We start from the raw sequence: 19,944 nt of genomic DNA, 5'->3' as shown, positions 1-19,944 counted from the left end.
GAATTGTGTGGTAAGATGTGAGCTTTGTGTCTGAAAGTCTTTAATTCTTGAGCAGTTGCGTCTTAGTCTGATAAATTGTCCATTGGGTATTGCCATTAGCCAGTTGGGATGGTGCCAGCTGGTGGAGTGTATGAAGCTATTGACGTCTACTGATTTCCTGTAGGTTTTTGTATGTAGTTGTTGATTTTCTATGAATATGTGTAAGTCAAGGAATTCTACGTCTGTTTTGCTGTACTTGTTGGTGAATTTGAGATTGTTGCTATTTATGTTCATGTTGGTGAGGAATTTCTGTAGGGTGTGTTCTGTGCCGCGCCATATAAAGAAGACATCATCTATATAGCGTGACCAGAGCACGAGATTCGTCCCAAGGTGCCCACCCTGCCATATGTGGTTATCCTCCCACCAGCTCATGAACAGATTGGCGTAACTTGGGGCGAATCTCGTGCCCATCGCAGTACCTGTGTGTTGAATGTAGAATTGATCCTCAAACCAGAGGTAGTTATGTTTCAGAATGAATAATAAACTGTCAGTGATGAATTTGCGTTGTTCTGCTATCATGTTGGGGTCATTCCTAAGGTGGTAATCAATCCTGTCTGTTCCCTGTTGGTGGTCTATTATGGTGTATAGTGAGGTGACGTCTGATGTAATAAACCACATGTCCTCCTCCCACTTGTTGTCTTTTAATTTATCAAGGATTTGTGTACTGTCTTTCAGGTGTGATTGTTGTGTTTGTACGTACGGTTGGAGTAGTGTTTCTATGTATTTTGACAGATTGGTGATTAGTGAATTAATACCCAAAATTATTGGTCTGCCTGGTGGGTGTATGGGGTCTTTGTGGATTTTTGGCAAGTAATAGAATACTGGGATTACCGGGTGATGTTTCTGGATGAATTTGTATTCTTGTTGATTTAGTATTCCTGTGTGTAGTCCTGTTTGTATGTGTTTTTCTAGCTCTCTTTGGAATTGCTCTGTGGGGTCTCTTGTGAGTCTGCTGTATGTCTGTTCGTCATTGAGTAGTCTGTGTGCTTCTGTAAGGTAGTCCTCTTTGTTCAGAACAACAATTCCTCCGCCCTTATCTGCAGGTTTGATTATGATTGAGTGAAGATCTTGTAGTTCTTTAAGGGCGGAGCATTCCTTATTGGTTAAGTTGTTCTTGGTATTATGGAGGTGTAATTGTTCTAGGTCTTTTTCAACCATTTTTGTGAATGCATTGATTTGTGGGCCGTTCATGTGACTGGGATAGAAGGTGGATGGTGGTTTTAGATTGGTGTGTTTGTATTGGTCTGTTTCGTTTCTAACTTGTGTCGGTATTGTTGATGAAAAGTACTTTTTGAGTGCTAACTTGCGGGTGAAGTTGTGAAGGTCTAAGTAGGTTTGGAATTTATCCAATTTGTTTGTGGGTGCAAATTTCAACCCTTTGTCCAGTAAGCGTAAATGATCAGTTGTTAATGTGTGGTTGCTAAGGTTGAAGATCCCTTTGCCTAATTGTGCCTCTGTGTCCTGACTCTGCTTCTTTTTGTTTTTTTCTCCTCCCCTGCACCCCCTCCTTGTTTTTTTGCTGAAGTTGTGCGTTTGCCGGTTTTCCGTTGTGCTTGTGTTGCCCTGGCTGGCGGGTTCCCTAAAAAAAACGGATGGTATTTTACACATGTTTTTGGTGTTGTGTCGTTCCCAGGTGTGGTTGCTGTGGTGGTCTCGGCTGTCTGTTCAGTAAGGGTTATCGCGGGGATATTGGTGTTTTCGGTCTCTGGACTATGATGTATTGAAAAGCTTGTCAGGGATTCTAGTTCTTTGTCTATGTCAGAATCCCATGTGTGTGTTCTGCCAGGTAATTGTGTTTGTGTCGGTATTTGTGTGGGCAAGCTGATTGGGTTCTGTGGTTCTCCTATGTGGGTTGAGATGTTTGAGATGTCACTAGTGTTCCACCCTAGGCCTAGTGACAGTCTAGCTAGTCTGGGGTAGTTGGGAAATTCTTCGGTCTGGTGGGTGGAGAAAGAAGTTTCTGAGTCTGTTGTATTGTTTTCGTCGTTAGTTTCTAGGTTTTCAGTTGGCTTTGGTGGGTTTGGACTGGTATCTGCGTGTTTATGGATTTTGGACATATATTGTTGGTAGGTTAGATTCTTCTTATGGGTAAGTCTCTGGGGTTCTGTCTGTACTGGTAGAGGTAGTAGGTGTCTATGTTTCAGGGTGGTGTGGGCTTTTTTCTTATTGTTTCTATCAATGGTTTTTTTTTTTATGTGGAATTTATCCCTGAGTATTTTGTTTCTCTTTTTTCTCTACAATTGTGGTTTCAGTCTTTCTTAGTTTTGAACTCTTGAGTTCTGCTAGATTGATAAAGTGTTCCTCTTTTTTGTAGGGATCTAGAATGTTGTCTAAAGTTTTTATTTCTTTGTCTTGTGCCTCTAACTTAGTGTGGTTGTCGTCTATGAGTAGCTACATCAGTTTAAAAGAACGGTCTTTGAGGATCTTCTCCCATTGGTGCATAAATGTTTGGTTATCCTGGTTGTGTGTCGGTGCTTTGCTGATGGTAAGTCCTTTTGGTATTAAATTATTTTGTATGTACCAGTTTAGTGTGTACGTGTCCCACCATAATTTGGTTTCCTTGTTTATGAGTTTTTCTAAGTTTAGAAATGTGTCACAAAATGTGGTCGCTTCTGTGTTGGGGTTGTGCTCTATTAGGGAGGAGAAGAATACTTCCCTATTGAGTCTGATATCAGTGAGGCCCATGTGTAAACTTTTGCTGCAGTTCACTTGATCTTTAGACGGGTCAAGATAAAGGTTGTTTGTGAGACTGCGCACTAAGTGCAAATGTGCAGGGTTAGCTGCTAGAAGAGTGCAGAAGATCAATCTGCAGAGGTAGAAAATAATTAGAGGAATTTCTGCGCTCTACCCCTATATAAATGATGAATGGAGAGAAAAGCTTATTTCTCAAAAAGCTTTTTATTGGTGCAAAAAACAACAAGGTGATATAAACTGATCAGTATCAGATATATAAAGTGAATTGAAAAAGCACATATATAGGGATTGAAGGTTGGAATGTCTGTGTCACAATGCTGTGACCCTTGATAGTTAATTCTGAACAGTAAGGGCTGGCCTATCCCGGCAGTCTGCTGAGGGTATCCCCTGGGGCTCTCTAACTACGTCACTTATGATGGTATGCTAGATGGGACGGTAGTTAGTCTGCCGGAATGGGGTTCAGTCAGTTGGTCGGGGCGGTCAGGAACATGCTGATCAGTGGGGGGGGTGAATAGCCCAATTCATCCCCCCCCCCCACACTGATCAGCATGTTCCTGACCGCCCGACCAACTGACTGAACCCCATTCCGGCAGACTAACTACCGTCCCATCTAGCATACCATCATAAGTGACGTAGTTAGAGAGCCCCAGGGGATACCCTCAGCAGACTGCCGGGATAGGCCAGCCCTTACTGTTCAGAATTAACTATCAAGGGTCACAGCATTGTGACACAGACATTCCAACCTTCAATCCCTATATATGTGCTTTTTCAATTCACTGTATATATCTGATACTGATCAGTTTATATCACCTTGTTGTTTTTTGCACCAATAAAAAGCTTTTTGAGAAATAAGCTTTTCTCTCCATTCATCATTTATATAGGGGTAGAGCGCAGAAATTCCTTTTAATTATTTATATTTATATTGTTGTCAAAATAGGAGCGGACACTGGAACTATGCCATTATTATAAGATGTGGTTTTTATTTCAAGTTAATTTTTTATAAATGATATGTTTTAATTTACACCTCTTGTAAATACAGTATATTTAGCGAAATTTTTTTTTATTTTTCTTGGCAGCGGGTATAGGGCAGCAGTGGTTCTTTTCCATCATTGCTATATCAGCACAATAATGCTGTTCACTATAATAGGCTCTCACATAGTAACATCTTTAAAAATCAAGATGGCTGCAGAGAGACAATCATAGCTCAAAGTATTATCATCCTGCCCCCTTGGGCTGTCTAGTATTAGTTGCTCTGCACCTAATCCTTGCAGACAGAGGTGCTGGGGCCATAAGAAACACTACAAACTTGTTGTTCAAGGCCACACCCCTTTTCAGGACTGCATGCTGTGAGGCCACGTGAGTCCCAATATCCATTCAGCGAATGTTGGGAGGTATGGTGAAGGTAACAATTTACAATTATTAGTATTAGCGGTGAAAATGGGGTGTGGCCTCACAGGAATAGGTCACACTCGTGCTGCTAGGCCACACACCAAAAATTGTTCTGATGTTGGGAGCTACGTACTAGTTTCCAGTCATTACATATAAAAGGCCAGATGTATGAAGCTTCAAAAATGATAAAGTGAAGAGTGAAAAACAACCAGCCAGTCAGCTCCTACCTGTCATTTTTCAAACCCAGCCTGTAACATGGCAGATGATCAGAATCTGATTGGCTGGCTGTTTATCACTCTCCATGTTATCACTCTTTGCACTTTTTGAAACCTGATACATCTGGCCCAAAATCCTTATCTTTTTTAGGTGAAGTACCACCAATGACCACTAGAGACCACCTGACAGACCAAATTACTCATATGAAACCAAAATTATATGTTTCACACTTCCTGGATATAGACAGAGGGTGCTGCGAATACAGAGGTAGGAGCAGATAGGGATTAAGGGGCAGATGTATTAAGCCTGGCGAAGAGATAAACTGGAGATAAAGTGGAGAAAAAGTGGAAGGAGATAACGCACCAGCCAATCAACTTCCAACTGTCCAATATTAAACACTGCTGATTGGCTGGTGCATTATCTCCTTCCACTTTTTCTCCACTTTATCTCCAGTTTATCTCTTCGCCAGGCTTAATACATCTGCCCCTTTGCCTTTATTTTGACAGGCTTTTAACTAGTAATTGATAAAAATCCCCAGATGTGTCACTCTTGGTTACCTCTACAGCACTTGTTTATCTTTTTTTGTATTTCCATGGGCTGTTTGTGTCTTTGCCATACAGCTAGCCAGCCGCAGACTGTGGTGACTTGGACAGCTCATTTTACCACAGCCACTTTGTTAACATAAGACACTGCTTTGTCTGCTGTTTCTATAGACACCACCACATATTCTGCATGTCTGGATGTGAGATCCTGCTGATCGACCTTTACTGTACACGTTCATTTAATGCCAGTAATAGCACTGTTGTTTTCCAGAAAAAAGGAAATTTTTCTACCACCATCACTGGTATAAATTACCATACTTGCCTGTAAATTCTATCACCAGAAAATAGGGAGACAATAACCAGGTCACAGAGAATTTAGCAAGTTAGGTGAATACCTTTTTTCATATTGTCATATTTTTCAATAATAAATGAAACATTACAAAATTCTATATACTAATCAATCTCTCAAGGCATCATTCACACCATTCCCTAATTGGCAGTGTTTAAACAATCATTTAAATATCATAACATTGGCACCACAGCAAACCTTTCAGTAATGTAGTAGCAGTTTTGTCGACAAACAGAAGAGGTTACCATCTCTCCCAGATTTCTGGGATTCTCTCGTTTTTGTTGGAAACCCTCCAGGAGGTCTTCCAGTCTCCCGGATTCTGGGATTCTCCCGGAATCCGGGTGTCTAAAAAACACTCCAGCCCTCCATTGCCTCTCCCCAGTGTCCAGGGCCATCTGTTGCGCTGCTGCACCTGCCAGGCCTGCCTCCGCAGCCTGACAGATGCACTCGTGAGATGAAGATGTCATCATCTCGTTAGTTTTTGTCCTTCAGGTCCGCCCACCGCTGGTCTGGTGATCATGTGCAGTGCACGTGTCCCAGACTCCCAGCCGGCCTCCGCTCACTGCTGCGCTGCCGCCTGCCAGCCACTTGTCTGTGTGAGACAGACTGTGAGCTGCGCGGCGCCGCCACCTACATCAGATCTGGACTGGCTGGCCTGCGACTCTGCAGGCATCCTGGACGGCCTCCTCTCTGCTGCTGCTCCTGCCCAACACTGCTCCTCCTGCCGCTGCCAGCTGCCCAGGCCCCAGCACTGCCCTGCCCAGCCAGCCAGTCCATATTAGGTAAATAAAGTTAAGCAATATATATATATATATATATATATATATATATATATATATATATATATATATATATATATATATATATACAAGTTGTATTGGAGACACTCACCAGTCTTATATCAGAGTCACATAAGTTTTAATCAGGCAGCATGGCAATCACATAGACCCTCTGTGATTGCCATGCTGCTTGATTAAAACTTATGTGACTCTGCTATAAGACTGGTGAGTGTCTCCAATACAACTTGCATATTACTATTGGACCTACCATTTGGCCCTCTATGGAATGGCACCCCAGCAACTCTGACTATGATGATATGAGAGTGCCAGCTATACGAAGAATATATATATATATACATACATATATATATATATATATATATATATATGTGTGTGTACAGATAGCGCAGGGCTTGTCTTTGCTGGGGATGGCGGAGGACTCGCCACCCGCCATCCCCCGCCCCGCGCCATCTGTATGTCGGAAGGGGACGCGCGTGCACGAGGTGCACGCGCGTCCCGTTCCGACGGAGCTTTTGCCCGGGTCCCCGCCGGCTTCCCCGGGTCCCCGCCGGTCCACACCGCCCCCCCGCAGCCCCCGCAGCCCTGCCCGTCTCCCTGAAGCTGGAGACGGGCAGGACTGCACCCGCCGCGCCGCCTCGCCGCCCGGCTATTGAGACGCTCGTGCGTGGGAGACGCACGAGCGTCTCATTCAGCCAGAGCGCCAGATTGCTGGCGGATCGCCAGGGACACGGTCCTGGCGCTCCGCCAGCAATAATAAGCCCTGCTCCATCTGTATATATGTTTGTATAGGTATATATATATATATATATATATATATATATATATGCAAGGAAAAAAGGTAAGGAAACCTGCGCTAACATCAAATGGATGGATACAATTGTGGGTATAAAAAAAGAAATTTATTGATAAAAATATACAATGAGTCTGGCAGGATGGGGGGTGATCACAGTTAACGTCACTGTGATCGGGGTAATGTCCAGAGCTCAGGGTACTACCGCTTCACCCAGTGGTGTCTGCGGTCTATTCCCCAGATTGTATGTGGATGTGGTCCCGCACAAATGTCCAAACATGCACTTCAGTTGTCCGTTGCACAGTGGAGGTGGCGTAAGGGGGGCGGAGATGGAATTCAGCACAAAAGTCTTATAGGTCTTGGCAAGTGCTGCCGTGGCACCAGGGGCTGGCGTCCCTAGCACCCCCGGTGGTGCACTGACACACTTACCTGATACCTTCCGGCTTTTAACCCTGTAGACATCCCTCGGTGTAGTTCAAACGTACGTCCCGTGTGGATGTGTGCAACATGCGGCGTTGCTGGAAATAGTTGTAGTTCCTTCCGTGTCTCTGCAAACGCCGGTGGTACACACTCCCCGGGGCCGCTGGAAAGCGGGCAGCGGGAGTGTTGTGTCGGCGGAAAGACACGCGCTCAACTCTCAGAGGAGAGGAGACTTTTGTGAGAAGTGCTGGTGCAGCTCCGACGCGTATCGACCCTCTGGGTCTTCTTCAGGAAGCGATGATGATTGTAGTTCATGGATTGGGGAGGGTATTTCACCTCTATTGGAAGTCAGGTGACGAGTGCTTGGCGGCCATGATGGTTGAGGGCGAAGTGCCCATACAGTATTTTGCGCAGTTGTTTTGGATGAAGGGGGGATATTTGCGGGTGGGAGCATGTGTGGTGATGACTGTTTCACCTAATAAGGATAGCATGTTGGTGTGGTTACTGGTTTATTAATAACGCTAGTGATCCTACTCCTATCACGTCTAGACCGTCAGGGTTGCTGTCCGCTACCATTCACATACTCACCAGCTCCTGTGAGTAGGATCACTAGCGTTATTAATAAACCAGTAACCACACCAACATGCTATCCTTATTAGGTGAAACAGTCATCACCACACATGCTCCCACCCGCAAATATCCCCCCTTCATCCAAAACAACTGCGCAAAATACTGTATGGGCACTTCGCCCTCAACCATCATGGCCGCCAAGCACTCATCACCTGACTTCCAATAGAGGTGAAATACCCTCCCCAATCCATGAACTACAATCATCATCGCTTCCTGAAGAAGACCCAGAGGGTCGATACGCGTCGGAGCTGCACCAGCACTTCTCACAAAAGTCTCCTCTCCTCTGAGAGTTGAGCGCGTGTCTTTCCGCCGACACAACACTCCCGCTGCCCGCTTTCCAGCGGCCCCGGGGAGTGTGTACCACCGGCGTTTGCAGAGAAACGGAAGGAACTACAACTATTTCCAGCAACGCCGCATGTTGCACACATCCACACGGGACGTACGTTTGAACTACACCGAGGGATGTCTACAGGGTTAAAAGCCGGAAGGTATCAGGTAAGTGTGTCAGTGCACCACCGGGGGTGCTAGGGACGCCAGCCCCTGGTGCCACGGCAGCACTTGCCAAGACCTATAAGACTTTTGTGCTGAATTCCATCTCCGCCCCCCTTACGCCACCTCCACTGTGCAACGGACAACTGAAGTGCATGTTTGGACATTTGTGCGGGACCACATCCACATACAGTCTGGGGAATAGACCGCAGACACCACTGGGTGAAGCGGTAGTACCCTGAGCTCTGGACATTACCCCGATCACAGTGACATTAACTGTGATCACCCCCCATCCTGCCAGACTCATTGTATATTTTTATCAATAAATTTCTTTTTTTATACCCACAATTGTATCCATCCATTTGATGTTAGCGCAGGTTTCCTTACCTTTTTTCCTTGCATATCACTAGGAGGGGGCCTCCCTCCATTTGGGTTACCAGCAGCTGCACTAGTACACATAAATCAGAGCGCCAGTCCCACTTTCTTGTTCTGCATAAATAAATATATGAATTCATGCCTGTATTAGATACCACGCCCACTTTTTGAATAGGCCACACCCACTTTATGATGCCACGTCCACTTTTCCCGGGAGCGCACGAGCCTTCAGCGATCGCATTAGGATGAGGGGGTGGAAATCTCCAGGAATCTATGAAGATTGAGGTGGCAGCCCTAGTCATCAGTCTCTATAAGTTTTAGAGGCCTATTGCAGTGGTTCCAATGCATAGACAGTGTATATACAGTCATTAGGTCGACCCCATATGCGCAACATGCAATAGGTTGACAGGTTAAAGGTCAACTGTGTTCACGGTTAACAAGTACCAATATAACGGTCAACACAAACCAGTCAGGAATTGCGGTACTTGCGTGCATAAGTTACCAGATGTGTATCATGCTCCCCAGCACCATAAATGGAGCTGCCCGCAGCTGTGACCTTGGTATGATGTCCCTGTGTCACCTCCCCAGCTGGTATGTTGCTACCCAGCGTCCCCCCGCAGAGTACATGAGACATGGGTGCCCCCATGACAGTTGACCTCTGATGTGAACATACTGAAGGTAAATAGATAAAAGATCAGTGTTGTTCTCTGAGAGAGCTTGACTGACATCGATGGAGGATTGATCCATCTCTCAATTTCTTTCTAGTTTGAAAGACAGTGCCGGATGAAATTCTCCAATTTGTTTCAGAAAGCTGTAGTACTGTAGGTGTGGTAAACCCAGGAGGACTTCATTAGGCAGCGGTCTAGGGGGCGCATTACCTCTCCTATATCTATATTTCACCATGTATGACCAACACTTAAGGTCAAATGAAGAATGAGGTAAGTATTCTTCAGAACAATTTTAACATTAAGCTAATTTTTGCTAATAACCCACATGGGATTTAAACCAGCAATGAAGTAAAGAATAACAGATGTAAATTAGTGCCAGTGCAAGTAACTAATCATTGCTGAGAGGAATGAGGGCAGATGAGTACAGACATATTCAAGATGCTAAGAAATGAAAAAGAAAATGAGGCCTGATATAGACGTTTGGGCATTGCAGGAAATCAGTTACAGCCTAATACAAATTATACAATCAGAATCATATGCATTTTATCACTCTCCAAATGATTAGTAAATGAAAAATAATTATTAGATGTATATTAACATACTCTCTTCATGTAAGACAACCATCGTTCAAATTAAGGTTAAGTAACCATAAAAAATCTACAATCTATTTATCTATCTATCTATCTATCTATCTATCTATATATATATATATATAAATGTATGTATGTATGTATTTATGTGTGTATTTTCCAGAATACAGTAACTCTCATAAGCTGTTGTTACAGCTTGTGACTGTTTTGTCTGGTGTTTCTTATGCTTCCCTTCAACCAATGTCCAGGCTCTGATATTTTTAGGAAAAGTCTGGATATTGGGGTCTGTTGAACCCTCCTCAAGGGAGGGGGGGGGGGGGGTACTGTCATGAGCCATAATAATGGCTCATTACTGTCATATCAGTTCTGTGGTCTTTCCAGTCTGTTTCTGGTAATGGACTCTCTGCAATTTCTGCCTTCCCTCAATGAGTAAATTCGGATCCTATGCTGGGCAATCTCCGGGACTATCTTCCAACCTCCTCCAAATATAGGAGACATCATTAATAAATTCCATCTCTGGTAACTATAAAATTAATTCTGGAGCACATGAACTGCTGCTATAATATTTATTCACTGGAGCGATTATGCTAGCAAAGACTATTTGTTTAAATCCCCCTTCTTTATCAATTCTTTTATTCCCCTTTTTTTTTTTGAGAATTCTCTAACATTTTTAATGGCTATGTTTGTTATAATATGTAATAAATGCATTTAATTGTTTATATTGTGTTAGTGATTTATTCAGTCAAACCCTTGCACTGTATATCTTTTTATTTTTTCTCATATACAATATAGGGAGCCTTACACACTCCCGTATACAGCAGTTTTAACTGCACTTGTGGTTCTTAGTTTCTTCATTGTTTTCCCAGGCAGGCCCAGTAGTTAGATCTCCTTTTGACCATAACATTAGAGGATTGCTGATTCCTTGTCACTCCTTAGCACCTGGTTGCACCTGAGCTGGAGCGGGCTTAACTCGCTCCTTCAAACGCGGCGACTAAAGGTGAAGCCTAGCATTTGAAGGAATCAGCCATCTCCCTTTGGGGGTCAACAGAGTCAGTGTAGGTTTAGCCGTGGCCGTTCTAAACAGCCAAATTCACACCGTGGCCATTCACGCTCAAATTTACACCAAACTTGGTACACGTATGACTTACAATCTGTAAGGGGGGCTCATAAAGGGGTCAACCCACTGCAAAAACTGGGTCAGGGATAAGCTCCTATTAATCACATGAAACAATGTGACTTTGGGGCACTACCTCTTTGAGTATGAAATTGTTGATAAACAGACCAGTAACGATGAGCACAGAGCACAGCCTCATAGAACAGAGCTCCGTGACATCTGTGCTACACAGTGGGCAGCTGACACTGTAGAGTTTAAGCTCCATGTTATCAGTGCTGCACTGTGGGCTCTTCTCCCTACCACACTGCTGCTGTCTCACACATGGATGGCTTGCAATATCAGCTAACTATTTCACATTAAAGGGAATGGACTACAGTAATTCATATAAAAGCGTAATAAAGGATTGCATTATTACACTTACAAGATCTCAATGAGCCGGGCAGGGGCAGATTTAGGGATCAGGCACATTACTAGCTGCCCACCCCTTTATTTTGGGGGCCATATAGATGCTTCCAGACCACCAAAGCAGCCTCAACTTCCTCACCCCACTACTTCCTTCCAGATGACATTTTGCTGCCCATTGTTCCACTCCTGTCATTTTCAAAATAAAATATAAAAAAATAAGTTGTAATGACAAAAAAAAAGTAAGTGCCTCCCACAGGCACATGTCTCATGTGAATAAATAGAAATCTACCAATGGTGGTTGGAGTTAAATATCTGGGATACTGAAAGTAAGTGTGCTGGCAACCTTCTTTTAATACATTATCAGAATTTTGTGCAGTTGTGGAATCCGTTTAGTGGTAGGACAATATATTTTTCTCATTTTTTTTGTCTAGAATGCACTCTGTATTCGAAATACATTTACATTTACATTTGTTACATGTATTATTTTTGCAATGATTTATTCCATTTTATTATACCATATGGTATCGTCAGGGCCGGATTATAATGGGTGCACAACTTGGTCAGTACTCCTGGGCCCCCCTCTAGCTAGGGGCCCCCTGTGGTTGGCATGTATTAAAAAAAAAAATTAGCTAAAGGTTTTGTCCATGGGAGTGGGGTAGTGCTGCAGCTTTACCTATCTGCCAATGTGACAATGTTAATGATGCTGAGCATCGGGAGCCAAGGCACACTGATTGCACAAGTGTGCAGTGCATTACTGGGAGTTGACTAAGTCCCATGACACTTTGCACCATAGGGCAGAGGCTAAGACGTTTGTGCTGAGCTCTGATTGGTGGAGCTCATTACATGCTTCTCAGGCCCATGGAGAACAGCAGCAGCCTAGTCATGGGAGGGTTTTTAATCAGGAGCAGCACTGGGACTGTGAGGTCTCCTACAGAGTAAGGTGCAGAGGGACAAACACAGGCTTTTCATGTGGTATGTATGTATGTATGTATGTATGTATGTATGTATGTGTATATATATGTATATATATATATATATATATACATATATATATATAAAATGGGTTAACCTCCGTAGTGCGCTAATCCTGGAAAGACAGCAGCTCCTCCGATAGGGTTCTCCTGTTAGTGAGAGCCAGGGGTGTACAAAGATACAAATGGGGGTTATCGGAGTGCGCTATAGTGAGTACCACCTAGCCAATTCACAATTAGTCCATTCCACTGGTATTCTTGTCAGAATTTAAACAGAACAGTTCTTTCGTCCAATTTTCAAATAAATAGGAGACTCCTATTAAGATATGTGATCCTTTATTCATATACCGTCGGCTTCTACTTTGCCCCGGTCAGTGGGGATCGTCTAACATCACTCTGGCCACGATCCCCACTGACTGGGCAAAGGAGAAGCCGCCGGGACCAGAGCTGCGCCTGACAGTGTTGGACATTGCGGTGCGCCAAATCTGAGGTTCCGTGAGTCTGTTTACCATCATCTGACGGCGGGTTGTCTTTGGATGCTGTTGTGCCAGCGGGTTTTATGTTGAGCCATGTGGTATTAAGTCCACATCTGACAAATTGTTTGGTACGGATGCCTTATCCCTATGATTTTATGAATTGTTCATATGCTTTTTAAATCATTAAAAACGGTACTACACCATAGGTGCCCCCTCTGTTCCTTTGTTCCAGATTGCCATTTGTGTTGCCCTTGGGAACAGGCATCTACATTGGGGAGCTGCTGTCTGAGAAAAGGACTAGTGTCCATACACCTGAGTTTGAGGATCAAACTCAGAAGAACCCAGTTAAGGGTTAAGTAACTGCAGGTGTTAGAGCACCACGCCTGATCCATTGATCCAGTGCTCAAGTATTCTTCTATATTCTTGTCATATTTTAGTGGTAGCAGAACCCACCATAAGAACTGCCAATCTGAAACAGCTGTTTATTAGGTTGATTGACAGGCGCATCTTTTACTTTTATAATTGAAATTTGTGCAAATTCACACAAATGGGTGTATGTCAATCTCAGCACATGCCCCAGTGGTGTCAAAGGGAGGGTGCCGTAGGTGCTAGCCCATAGGCGTGCGCAGCACATTTTATTAGGGGGTGCACCGTCAAGGGGGTATGCCTAGCACCACCTAATGGGCATGTGTAACACCACCCACTGGATGTGTCTAACTCCACCAATCAGTCGTGTCTACCATCATCTATTGGCACTCGCTACAATATAAAACATCTCTCAGCCACACCATAATCTCCTGCCTATTACAGTTTTAATCTTCTAATTACTCTGTGTAACATGCAAATAAAGTCAGAAACATAATATGGATGATGCAGGTATGTAGTGATATGACAGTTGTCTAGTACAATTATCAATGAAAACACATATAATTGAATGATGGGCACTTCTTTTAATACAGTTCTAAAAAGCAAAAGTCTGGTAAAAGGTATTGGTGGTTGCTAGCGGCAGGGAGGTGTTCATAAGGGTATGCACAGCAATAGGGGGTGCCTGTGCACCCTCAACACTCAATGTGCGCACCGAAATGTGAGCTCATGCTTAGTAACAAGAGCTAGGTGCTGCACTGTAAGCTTACATAAAGTACCTGGCTTCTGTCAGAGGCCCTTATTCAGATCTGATTGCAGTACAAATTTGTTCTTAAAATGTGAAAAACCAGGGCTGGACTGGCCTTCTGGCACTTCTGGCAAATGCCAGAGGGGCCGTTGGCCAGGTGGGTTGATTTCTTCTTGCAAGGTGGAGGTTCTGCCTCCCAAGAGAGAGAGAGAGCCACAGTGCTTGGCTAATAAGCCTGTGTCCCGACTGCGAGTCGGGACGGATGAGTCTGACACCACCAGACTACTCAGACAATCAATTATAGATACGCAACGAGTTAAAGCTAAACAGATCAAAATACATTTAATTAGAGTGACACTTAGACACTGTTCGCACACATAGGAATGCCAATGCGCCTTTCGCAATGATATGAATCAGTTACACACTGCTTCTTGAGTCCAGTGACCAGTTGGTGTATTTGGGCCCCATAATGACCTGCACCTTTTATCCTCCTATACGCAGAACAAGGTTTGGGCCAGATCGCCCATGTTTTTATGTTTTGTGGGATGTTATTATTTCTTAAGTCAGAAAATGGCAAACAATGGTGCCTTAAATATAGTATATCTAGACATGTTTGTGGGCGATGGTTAGCATATTTTTTCTGTGTTAAAGGAGCAGTGGTGTACACGGAAAATTCACTTCCCAGCCACCATCAGAAATGTAGGGCCCCATTTATCAATCATACCCTTTAGCAGTTGATAAAGGGGTTTGTCCTATTTTCACTATTCAACAAACTGCAGTAAGCTAAATTTACCACTTATCTATAGATGACGGTATAGTGACCCAGCGCTACCTTTCTGGCTTCATCAAAGCCTTCCTGGATTGTTGGGTGCCCACCAGAGATGTAACTAATGCTGAAAACCAGCGACATATTCTCATAGATACATAGAATGTGACAAAATCCTATTTGATCCTTATATTTTTTGTAAGGATATCCTTATGTCTATCCCATTCATTAGTATTGCAGTGATATTAACCTATATGGCACTGGTATTAAAATGAGTTGATAAATGGGGACATTAAACACCATTGCCACAGGTATTACATTCATGGGACCTGCCACCCGCACAAATCACAGTATATCTGAGATTCACATTGTAATGAAACAAAAGAGATGGAAAAAATGAATGCACCTTCAGAAATAAACACCTACCATGTAAGAACAAGACGCTCATCGTCTGCTGATCCGCTCTGCCAGTCCCTCTATTGGTTGCCTGTATATCACTGCATTCAATATAAAATACTTCTACTCTGACTACACCGACTTATATCTCTTCGCTTATCTCAAAATATATCCCCACCCGACCTCTCCGCTCTGCACAAGATCTGCGTCTCTCATCCACACTCATTACTCGCTCCCACTTACACTTGCAGGATTTTTGTCGGGCAGCATCCACCTTATGGAATGCCCTTCCACACACACTAAGACTCTCCTCTAGCCTCCAAAATTTCTAGCGTTCCCTGAAAACTCACCTCTTCAGGCTATCTTATCATATTCAGGACCCCCACACAACCTCCAGTAGCTTTCATATCTAATTGCATCCCATCAGGACCGTCTAGTAATCTGATGGGACTGGAATGCTATGGAATTCTATCCTTATGTATCCCTCCTATTATCCCTATAGATTGTAAGCTTGCGAGCAGGGCCCTCCTGTCTCCATGACGGTTTGTATCTATCCAGTTTGTTTAATCACTGTTGTTTCCAATTGTAAAGCGCAACAGAATATGTTGCGCTATATAAGAAACTGTAAATAAATATGAACTGGTTTGGGTGGTGCTGAACACAGGTAATTGGCTTACTGTGGCTATCCAATTATCCCTGATAAGCCAGTGCATGCCGGACTTATTGGGGACTTTGCTTCACCTGCCTCAGTCGGTTTTCAGGAGAACTTTTTATTGGGTGATCTTAATTGGATAGATTAATTTTAAAAATTGGAAAATATTAGGAAAATAGAGGATTTTTTATTGGGGCAAATAGAATACCGCCCTTAGTAGGAACTTTAATTTTTTAAGCTATTATGGAACCATTTACCATATCCACATTTAATTTTGTACATTAATTCACAGCTGTAAGCTAGGTGGTTTCCTCATCCTTATTTCTCAATACCTTCTCCACAAAAGCAGAACTTATGCTGGTACAGTATGTGACAAACAGTTATATAAATCGGCGGCGTCACAGAATAAGCCCAGAACATACAGACAGAGGCTGCATTTGTTCCCCTTTCTATCATTTTTTTTTGTTTCACAATAATATGTCATAATATAAAACTTGTTTATCTGCATTCAAGGCACAAAACTGTCCAAGAAACATTTTCTGAGATGACTTTCAAAACCAGCAGGAACAGATGGCAAAGGCTACTCTTCATGGCTGGTAAGGAACAGGGCTGATGTCCCCTGAAAACATTTTTAATTATATTTTTGATAGCTTTTACTATTGGGCTAAGATATATGAACCGAAATGTAAATCTGCTTTTTGGAAAGTGAAAATAAAAGCATCTTCGTGAGAGCATATGTTTTTAATGGAAATCAGCGGGACCCGTTAGAAGTGGAGGATGCTCAGTAGGAATTTCCTAGTTTTGGGACAAAAATGTTTTATTGGGGTGTTTCTGTTTATTTGGGGTGTTTGGGCAAATTTACTAAAGCTTCTAAAAGTGAAAAGAGGTGATGTTGCCCATATCAACCAATCAGTCTTGATTGCATCCTAGAAAATTATAGATTGCGTCCTAAAAATTGTTGCTATGGGCAACATCACCTAACTATAAGATGACACATTTTTGACAGGCCAGAAGTGTAACTGTGACCCCTTTTTGAGACCATTTAAATTCTTGTATAACTATCAATTTTATAAACTGGATGTAAATGGTCACCCCTTTTAATCAATGATATTAATAATCAATGTAAGCAATTTTATTAATAAACAAGTGAGAAAGTACAGGTTTGTGGCATGGGCAGATACAACAAAATGCTTAACAAATCTGAGTTACAGTAACAGATGTTATAATTTATAAAACATTTTAGCCAATTGTTTATTCTTTATTAGTGAGAATATCCCTGAGTTGATAATAATACATCTATGTAATAATGTACACTGCCATGAAAACCATGGCTGAAATTTAATAGGATGAGAGATTCAGAAACTGAGAGATTTGGTAAGAAATCTACAGGTTTTTTTTAAAGCGGCAATCATTTACACTGCAAATCAAACTGGTTTTGCAGTGTAAATGATTGTCGCTTTAAAAAAAACCTGGAGATTTCTTACCAAATCTCTCACTTTCCTATTAAATGTCACCCTATAGGTGCCCATACACTAGTAAGATTTATCTTCAGATCTGGCTGGTTGGAACAAAAACATGGTTAAGGATGAGTGACAGTTTGTCAGTTCTCCAGCATTTCCAAGCAAATGGTCAGCTGTCATTTGCTCTCATCCATAAACATGTTTTTGTTCCAACCAGCCAGATCTGAAGATAAATCTGCATGTGTATGGCCACCTTTAGAGTCATATTCTTATGGATATTGCTATTAACCCTTTGAGTGCCAAGTGAATTTGTCAAAATTGGTGTGAAATTTGCCAAGCAAACATTTTTATTCATCATAATGACCTGTAATGTTTACCGTTTATTGGAAATATAATCTTTTTTTAGACAACATTTTATTTGAATTCATATAACAAATGTGAGTGACGCTGGCATTTTTAGCGAATATTTTGCACATCTTTCACAGAGATGCCATCTTTCGCAGATATTTTTGCGCATCCTTCACAGAGATGTTGGCACTCAAAGGGTTAATACTAGTAATGAATTTACTGCTTATTGATCTTATCATAATATAAATACAGGGAGTTTAAAAAGTCCATCCCCAGTAAGCGCTGTCTCCAGCTGCAGAACTCTTCACCGCAGCAACTGGAGGCGAGAGAGGGACAAAGCCAGCAGGGAATTGCAGAGCTGCCAGAGACCCTGCAGCACAAGCAGTCCTCTTTCATTTCATGTAAACAAAGTATTAAAAAGCAATTATGCTGTCAAATTACTTATCATCATTCTCTGCGGGAGCATTTGTAGGCAAATAACCACTTGGCCCATCTAACCGGCCCATGTGTTTCAAACACAATCACTGTGGAGGGACATTTTTTTAACTTCCTGTATAATTTTTGGGTAAAGAACAACAAGTCACTGAGTTTCAGCAAAATATGAAATACAGTAATAGGTATATGATAATTGGTCTATGTCTATGATAATTGTTAGAAATAACTGTATTGTCTTCTCTCTTGAGTTTTCTTGTGTATTCAGGTGCAGCAGAGCTTGTGCCAAATACCCATCACCAAGATACCACTGAGACCAACTGTAGGAGGAAATGTTACATTTCATGTCAGTATTAAAGAGACACTCTATAACGTTAACTGGTACAGAGGTTCTGGCACAAATGACAAAGATGTCATTCTAACGCATACCCCTGAATCTGAGTTCTTACCAACACTTGGCTCACAGTATACTGGGAGAGAGGCTTTACAAAACGATGGATCACTAGTTATATCCAATCTGGCAATGAATTACAGTGGATCATATACAGTACAGTTAACTTTACCTGATGCTATAATTGATGGAACAGTGGAACTTACTGTCTACCGTAAGTATTATCCCCAAACAGTTCTAAAAAATTCAAATTTCAAAGCCCTGAAATTTTTCAATTTATTGTAATCCATTTCCTGCTACCATATGGTGCCAACACCTGCTGGGATATGCAGGAGATAAGTAGACAAACATGCGTGAGTTCATCCCAGCCGCCCAGAGCAAAGTTGGAGTTTGGTGACCCCTGCCTTCAAAAACAAAAAAAGGCAAAAGTAATATGGTGTGTGTATTTGAGGTTCTGTCCCCTATAACAGGTGTTAGCAGGGTTCCTGGGATAGAACCATTTAACTATGCAACAGCAGCAAGTGCACTGCAGAGCTCCACTGGAGTGGAGTAGTGGTCATGGATCCTGCTGTGATTCACACAGGTGCTGCTGTACATGCAGGTACCCCTGCAGAGCTTGAAGCCCGGAGGCAGGCAACTCCGTTGCCTCTGGGAGTTATGTCCCTATAGACAAACATGGGAATTGCTTTATATCTGCAGTGTATGAAAAAAAAAAACTGCTGTAAACTAACCCCAAACTAGGGGCGAAATTTAATAGGGGTCGATTTTTAGGCATGTTTTAAAATCGCTCAACATCGCATTTTTTAAAATCGCATTATTGGGTTGATTTTCGCATATTTAATGAGATGCGAATTTGCGCAAAATAGCGCTATAAAATGCCATATAAAGTGATTTTTTAATTCATGAAAATGTGCGATTTTCAGTCATGAAAATCGGCACATTTTCAGAAATGATTTTGGTATAACAAAAAAGTGAAAAAAAACAAAACTGTGTGGGGTCCCCCCTGCTGAGCATAACCAGCCCCCGGCTCAAAGAGCCGGTCCTGGTTTCATAAAATCACGGGGCTGAACAAATAGGGTTCCCCTGGATTTTACAAAACCAGCACCAGGCTCAAGGGGCGCTCCTGGTTCCCAAAGTACGGGGGACAAAATGAGTAGGGGTCCCCCGTATTTCAAGAACCAGCACTGGGCCCAACCAGCCAGCAGGGTAATGCCACATCCAGGGGGAGACTTTTTATACAAGTCCCCCCGGCCAAAGCATTCATCCCCCTGACCGGTCAGCATGGGCAGGGGTCCTGGGGAAGTGGGGACCCCCCCAAAGAAGGCCCCCCCCTCCAGAACCAGAGGCGTAGCGAGGGCGGTGCCGGCGGAGCACACGCTCCGGGCGCAGGAAGATAGCATGGCGCCGGAGCTGTGCCTGTGCCGACACCGC

General features: G+C 42.9%; 1 protein-coding gene across 1 annotated transcript in view; it reads left to right on the top strand.

The window, feature by feature from the left end:
• The first annotated feature begins 4,578 nt into the window (after positions 1 to 4,578).
• The window catches only part of LOC146062267 (cell adhesion molecule CEACAM5-like), a 46,550-nt gene continuing 31,184 nt past the window's right edge, over positions 4,579 to 19,944 (top strand). The window contains exons 1-3 of the mRNA XM_083174531.1: positions 4,579 to 4,605; positions 16,396 to 16,478; positions 18,374 to 18,727. Coding sequence (XP_083030657.1) covers positions 16,427 to 16,478; positions 18,374 to 18,727 — 406 coding nt within the window. The 5' untranslated portion in view covers positions 4,579 to 4,605; positions 16,396 to 16,426. The remainder of the gene's footprint in view (positions 4,606 to 16,395; positions 16,479 to 18,373; positions 18,728 to 19,944) is intronic.

The sequence above is a fragment of the Crinia signifera genome, chromosome 1 (genome assembly GCF_055691185.1).
Source record: "Crinia signifera chromosome 1, ASM5569118v1, whole genome shotgun sequence".
Taxonomy (NCBI): Eukaryota; Metazoa; Chordata; class Amphibia; order Anura; family Myobatrachidae; genus Crinia; species Crinia signifera.
This window is presented reverse-complemented; position numbering and strand designations above follow the sequence as displayed.